Genomic DNA, 7,075 nt, shown 5'->3' on the forward strand with positions numbered 1-7,075 from the left:
GGTAGGAACGTAGATCGACCGGTAAATCGAGAGCTTCGCCTTTTGGCTCAGCTCTCTCTTCACCACGACAGATCGGTACAGCGCCCGCTTCACTGCAGACGCTGCACCAATCCGCCTGTCCATCTCCCGCTCCATTTTTCCCTCATTCATGATACTTAAACTCCTCCACTTGGGGCAGGACATCCTCCCCGACCCGGAGAAGGCACTCTACCCTTTTCCGGCTCAGATTTGGAGGCACTGATCCTCATCCCGGCTGTGAAAGCTGTAGATCACGGCCTGATGAAGCCAACAGGATCACATCATCTGCAAAAAGCAGAGATGCGATCCTGAGGCCACCAAAACAAATAACAAATAACCTGAACGTGTGAAATTTAAACTTTGCAACGACAAGAATAAAACCTCTGGATCCACCAGCCCCTCGAGAGGACGAACGATTGTCCTCAAAATGAAGACACGTCCTTTTGATTGCTCAAACACACGACAGAGACGCAGACGTTCCTTCTTGTCTATGAGTCTTTATTTGTACTTTTCATAGAGAACATTTAAAATGGTTCATACGCCCACGATAATCGACATCACGTCTCTGCTTTATAACACTGACACAGGAACAGGGGGACATGTCCACAAGTACACAAACACACAGTCACAACAAACTCGGCCCACCTACAGCGTCGTACCCCGTCCCACCCCCCCAGAAAAGATTCAACAAAAACATGAGACCCCGAGGACGCACAGCCAAGGCCTGTCCCACTTTACAAAATGGAGCCATAGCAAAGGAACGACCATGTCTACAAAAGTAACAAACAATCTATTGTTATGGAAGTGCTTGTATAATTCTGGAAGTTTTTTTTTTGTTTTTTTTTTAAGTAACAGTGCCTAGAAAATCACCAGTAAAAATATCTCATCTCTGTAAAAATGTGTCAGCAGGACAACCCTTGGCTGTGGACGTTTGTCTTTGTCACAAACTAGGATTTTTTTTTGTTTTTTTTTATTCTTTTGTAATTTTTTAAAACCATTTTCAACTTCAATACAACAACAATAACACTGTTTCTGCTGAATACAGATATGTACAGAGACTTTCCACTTCTTGGTTATAATAATGCCCTGCACGCTGACGACGATCCTCGGACTCCGTTTGGGTCCCTGAATTGACGGAATGAGATCACAGTTTCTGTAGCCGAACGAAAGCTTCGTGTCCCCTCCGGTAACGGGACGGCGTCTGTCTGCGTGGACAGCCGCGGGGGACGGACGTGTTTATTTACAGAGTAAACCCCCCCCGCCCCACCGCCGCCCGCTCCCCCTGAAGTTAAAGGGACTCGTTGCAAAGATCGACGTCGGACGGTGAAGTTTGAGAGAGGTTGCTGGAATGCGGGTACGCGCTCGACGTAAACACGATCGACCCGCGTTCGGCCGGGGGGGGAGGGAGGGGTCTGCAACCTTCACGTTTCCAGAACCGCAGAACGTGCTCACCAACTGGCGGCCAGCGGGCCATATTTAAGACTCAAAACCTGCAATAAATGTTGACATTTATTGGTATTTTTTACCGGCTAGGACAAAGAAAAGACCTGGGAGTCCTTCCTTTATTTGTGGTAAAAATCCTTAACGAATCCCATAATCGTTAGGAGCTAATTGTGATGCGTTCGCCAAACTGTATTTTCTGTTTTCCTGCCCTAAAGGGACAGTCCGGCCATTCTGAAGTGGCGTTCTGTCAGACGGCGAGCCAAACGAGGACCGCTCGCGTCTTCAACGGCGACAAACTAAAAAAATAAAACAAAGAGGTTTTTCTAACGAAGCGTCCTCTCACACCGGTGTGTCGTTTGAGAACAAGAGTTGTTTTAAAAGCTGGAAAAACAACTAGCCGTTAGCCTAGCCTGCTCTAAGCTAACTGACAGCTAACTGTTTGACAAAACGCTTCAAAAGTGACAAAAATATTTCAGTTCTCCGGCGAGTTTCAGGAAAAGGTCACGTTGTGCTGTTAGAAACTGGATTAATGACGAGGCGAGCAAGCTAACAAGCTAACAGGCTAACAAGCTAACAAGCTAACAAGCTATTAGCATGATCTCATCAACATGATTTGCTGATTGTTGTTTTTCAAGACGGGAAAACCGCTGAAATAAAACTTGTCTTTCCTGCTTTTCTTGGTCAAAGGGGGGCCGCAGAGGGGCCCTGGAGCCGTGGGTTGCAGACCCCTGGTGTCGGGACAAAAACATGTCAGAAACGGAGAAGCGTGGATTCTGGGAGAAGACGTTTGGGCTGGAATGAGGGAGTGAATCTGCTGCTGCCGTTCGGTAAAAAGATGGCCGCTCGTCCCTGTTCCGGTTCTGGTTTTTCCTTCCCACTGTCGCCTCTGAGCCGCTCCTTTAACCACCTGGCTCTTATATAAAGTCTGAACGTTTCTGAACCTGAGACGAGTTGTTTTTTTTAAATAAACTGAACGGATCGGCGTCTTCGTCTTCCGTCACGCCGACTTTGCAACGAGCCCCCGTGAGCGCGACTCGAACCCGGCGTGAAACGAGCCGTTTGTTGAGTGGAGTGAGAAAGGCACACATGATAAGACCACACAGCAGGGGGGGGAGTTCTTTTGGTTTTTAGGTTTCTTTTTTTTTATTTCGCTCGATGAAAAAGTGCCTCTCAGTTTCTTTCACGTCCCAAAAAACAAAAAAAAAAAGAAAAACAAACAAACCTCACATTTGGATTTTGGGCTGACTTCCCTGAAAGTTTGATCCTAATTGAAGCTTTAATCCGTCCAGGACCATCAAACCCGCTCCATCGCTCAGGACTTTTATGTAAATCAGCAAACAAACAGTGCGTGGGCTGCGTTCGCTTTCTCAGCCGACTCGTTTTTCTTTAAACCCGCTCTGCTTTCACGGCCTCGGCATTCTTCATTTCCATCCCTCTGTAGACGATTTCATCAAGCAGTTTAAAAGGGGTCATGCCATATCAAATAGGTTAGGAGGATATTCACAGTCTTAACACTCTCGGGTAGTTTTCTCGTGCATTTCAACACTACTTTGTTAACCAAATGCATCCAAACTCTCTTTCCTGAGGAAAGGTTACACAAGACATGAAGAAGAGGGAGGGGGGAGGGCGCCGGAGAGCTGGAGGTTCGGGTAAAAAGTCATAAAAAGCTTTGACATTCTTCTGAGTGACGTCCACATATTTATGCAACAAACGCCTCCGACAACAACAAAGGGGAGATTGTTTTGCCCGGCGAATCAATTTCCCACTCCCACACGCTCGTCTCGTTGAGCGGGAGGCCTTGATCCCACCGCTGCCATCGCCTGTAGCCTCAGCTGGCTGCTCGACCTGTGGCGGCACGGCGCTCCCCTTCCTCCCCCTCCTCCTCCTCCTCTTTTCCCTGGTCACCTGAGAACCAAACTCTGCTTCCTGTCAATTTCTTTTGGTTTTCTTGTTATTTGGAAAAGAAAAGCGCTCCTCCAACTTTTTTTTTTGTTTTTGTTTTTTTTTCGTCCCGAGCCCGGGGGAACCGAACGCTCGCCGCTCTCCCGTACGACTCGAAATGCTGGCGTCTTCAACGGTTATCTCAGAAAGTGCACGAAGGAGCTTCATTCTACGTTGGCTAAGAGCACATTGACAACATGCCTTTGACATCAGAGTTACACACAGGAATCGAACTGTACACCACTCCAAGGCTGCTCACACGAACGTCTCCTGCTCACCGTTAATAACACACAAGAAGAAGAAGAAGAAGAAGAAGAAGAAGAAGAAGAAGAAGAAGAGGACGCACAGTGCTGCTGAACGTCATCCAGAGGCGTCGACTTTTTTTTTTTTTTTTTTGAAACTTCACACGAACTCAACGCGACACTGTGGAACAAAGAGCCGTCCAGCTGGTTTCAGAAAAAAAAAACACACAAACTGACACTTTTCAGATCCAAAGACGAGACACGTGAAGAAAACGAAGAAGAAGATGGTGCGGGCAGAAAAAAAAGGAAAAAACTATCATCAACTACAAACCCAGTTCTGAAAAAAGGTTGGGACGTCGAGTAAAAACGTTAAAAAAAAACAGAACGTAGCGACGTTTAAACCTCATAAAACCAGGTTTTATTCACACAGGATCCTAATAAATACAGGAAATGTTTAAAAGTAAGAAGTACGAAGAAGAAACATCTGGAGGAGAATTTAGGAACTAATGAGGTTAAATATCAGGAAGAGGTTCTCCAATCAGAGTGGAACCGTGACAGAAAACTGGTTCTGGTTCTGCTCAGGAACACTTCTACATCTGTAAACACAGATGCTGCTTAAAGCTCTATCAGGCAGAGAAGAAGCCAGATGTGAACAGATGTGTCTCCTCTGGACCAAAGAGGAGAACTGTTCTGAGGTCAAAGCCTGCCTCTCTGATGGTATGGGGGTGCATTAGTGCCTCTGGAAAGGATCTCCAGCTGCTGCTCTCCTCAGGTCCAGATGTTTACAGAGTGATGGAGATGCTGCACAGAGGAGAACATCTGGAGCATCTTTTAAAGAGACGAGCTGCTGCCTTCAACATTTAACATCTTTGTCTCAGTGTGAATAAAACCCGGGTTTATTAAATTTACAGATCGCTGAATTCTGCTTTTATTGACACTTTTGAGAACGTCCCGATGTTTCTGGAACTGGTTTTGTTCTTCAGCTTGACTGGATATTTAATTAAAGCCACAGTTGAGCAGGTCTTAATGATATTAAATCAGGAGGAACTGGCTCCTAATCACCCTCACGTCTCCTCTGAACAGCTAGTTTTGATACAAGAGAAGAAGAAGTCAACAATTACACTGGAAAAATATATGTATGTTTATATTCATATATATAGCTTCTTTAAAATCTATTTGTACAGAATGTATATATAGTGTACTTATGGCCATCTTGGCAGAGAAATAAAGGCATCTGAAACAATCAGCACTCGCCTCCGGACCACACAGAGATGCAACGAATCCGGAAAGAAAAGTTAAGTTCTCCGTTTTTTTTTTTTGTTCTTTTTCCTTTTCGTTATCAGTGGCACTTTGTGCATCAAAAAATTAAAATCTAAAGTAAGGCTACAAGGGTGTGTGTGTGTGTGTGTGTGTGTTATATCCTGGAGGGCCTGGATGTGTCGCCGTGTGTTTCAGACTCACGCATCCGGAGTCCCGGGGCGAAACGGCGTCTCGGAGGTCGGGGTGAGCCAGAGCTGGCCGCTACAAAGCGCTTCGGGAGAGGTAAGTTTCTTTTTTTTTTCTCTAAGACGCAGAAATCAAACGAGTGCTTTCGTTGGGTCGTCGTACAATCAGCTGCTGGTGCGTCTCAGTCCACGCCGAAGCAAACAAACGGTACCGGTCCTGGTGTCGGTCGGCTCTTTATTTAAATATTAGCACTGTTATTTTTTTTGTTTTCGTTTAAAACTACTCGGACTCAACCGTCACATCACGCACATAAATAACAAAATAAATATACAGCCGGTTTCTTTCATATTAAATAAATAATAAATACACTTTCCCCTCCTGTCAGCGCTCAGCTTTCCTGTCGCCGTGACAACGAAAAACAAGAAAAACTCAAAACTTTTAGTTGTAAAATTATCAAAAAACTCTCGATCTGTTATAAAACATCTGCGCTTAAAAAGGATTAAAAACAGAAAGAGTTGGTTTTCAGTAAAGATGCTTTTTTCTTTTACAAAACAAACGAAATAATAATAATAATAATAAATAGATTGCTTCAAATAAATAAACCTCAATAACATAAATGGCAATAAGTTACAGTTTAAAAGTTCACAAGTTTAAATAATTCATTTGGAGCAGAAAACGAGGGAACGCACACCGACCGCCGTCGCTTCAGAACGGGGACAGGAATCGATCTGCTGCTTCAAAAATAAAAATAAATAAAAGTAAAACAAACAGAAGCGTCAGCCGCTGTGAGATCCGACTCTGCGGCGGCGTATTGCTGGGATGCGTGTGTTTGCGGCGGCGGCGGCGGGGTCGGACGGACTCTCGGAGCCGGTGAACGCATGCGAGCGCCGCGGCAAGTGCTACAAACGAACGGCGGCGGGAGTCGTCTCGTCCAGCTCCTTCGAGCAGATCCTCCTCAGAAAGAAAAAATAAAAAGCTAACCGCCGCGCTCCGGAGGCAGCCGGCGGCGGCGGAGGGGAAAATGGCGGACGGAAAGTTTGCGGAAACATGATTCTTGTTTTCCAGGTTTCCTCTCAGCAGCAGCACGGTGTGGATTTTGGTCACTTTCCTTCAACAGAGCGTTCCCTGGGATTGTTTTTTTTTTTAAAGTTGCCATTTATTTAAGTAACCTGAATTCCCTTTTTTGTTTGTTCCTGGATCCTGGAAGCTGCAGGCTCCACCCCCTCACACCTTGATGCCCTTCACGGCCTTGTTGATGCTCTCCAGCAGCGCCTTGTTCTCGGGGCTCTGGAAGCAGTCCTTGTTGGTGTACATGTCGGTCAGGGTGCTCACGTAGCGGTCGAAGTTCTGCTCCGTGATCGGCTCCTGCTGCGGAGACGGGAGACGGGAGACGGGATGAGCGAGCGGGCGGAGACAATCCGGACACGCGGGACAGCGGCGAAGCTCACCAGGTGTGGCAGGCGGATGTTGGCGAGGCTGCGGATCAGGGCGCGGCTCAGACCCGACAGCTCCATGAAGAGCGCCTCGTTCTGCTCCTCGATCATCTTGTTCTCGTGCTCGATGCTCTTCAGGTTCTTCTCCATGGAGGAGATCTGCAACGAGCCCAGAGTCATCCTCACCGCCATCGGTGGACGCTGGAGGACACCACAGTGTCTCCGTGTCTGACCTGTCCTCCTGTTGGACGTATACTCGGCTAATTCCTGCTTTTTTCTGCTCCCTTTTCAGGGAGTCCTCCATCTAACCCTGTCCTCTGTGTCCCCTGTCCTCCAGCTACCTTCATGTCCTCTCTGGTGTTTCTCTGCTCTTCAGGTTCTGCAGAAGCTTGTTCATCACTCAGGTGAGTCACAGCAGAGAAACACCTGAAACCTGCAAGACTGTGGCCCTACAGGGCCAGGGCCAGGGCCAGGGCCAGGGCCACGACCAGGACCAGGACCAGGGCCAGGACCAGGGCCAGGGCCACGACCAGGACCAGGACCAGGACCAGG

The 7,075-nt window shown here is 47.1% G+C and overlaps 1 protein-coding gene across 9 annotated transcripts in view; it reads right to left on the reverse strand.

Moving 5' to 3' along the window:
- Positions 1-4,930: 4,930 nt before the first annotated feature.
- Positions 4,931-7,075, reverse strand: part of LOC108250039 (myelin transcription factor 1) — a 30,883-nt gene continuing 28,738 nt past the window's right edge. For 7 of the 9 annotated variants that reach the window (XM_037977022.1, XM_037977021.1, XM_017439728.3 and 4 more), the window contains 2 exons: positions 6,539-6,682; positions 4,931-6,458 (listed from right to left, as the gene is read on the reverse strand). In XM_037977022.1, coding sequence (XP_037832950.1) covers positions 6,315-6,458; positions 6,539-6,682 — 288 coding nt within the window. In that variant the 3' untranslated portion in view covers positions 4,931-6,314. The remainder of the gene's footprint in view (positions 6,459-6,538; positions 6,683-7,075) is intronic. The other 2 variants (XM_017439727.3, XM_017439726.3) reach the window with 1 other exon arrangement.

The sequence above is a fragment of the Kryptolebias marmoratus genome, linkage group LG8 (assembly GCF_001649575.2).
Source record: "Kryptolebias marmoratus isolate JLee-2015 linkage group LG8, ASM164957v2, whole genome shotgun sequence".
In the NCBI taxonomy this organism is placed as follows: Eukaryota; Metazoa; Chordata; class Actinopteri; order Cyprinodontiformes; family Rivulidae; genus Kryptolebias; species Kryptolebias marmoratus.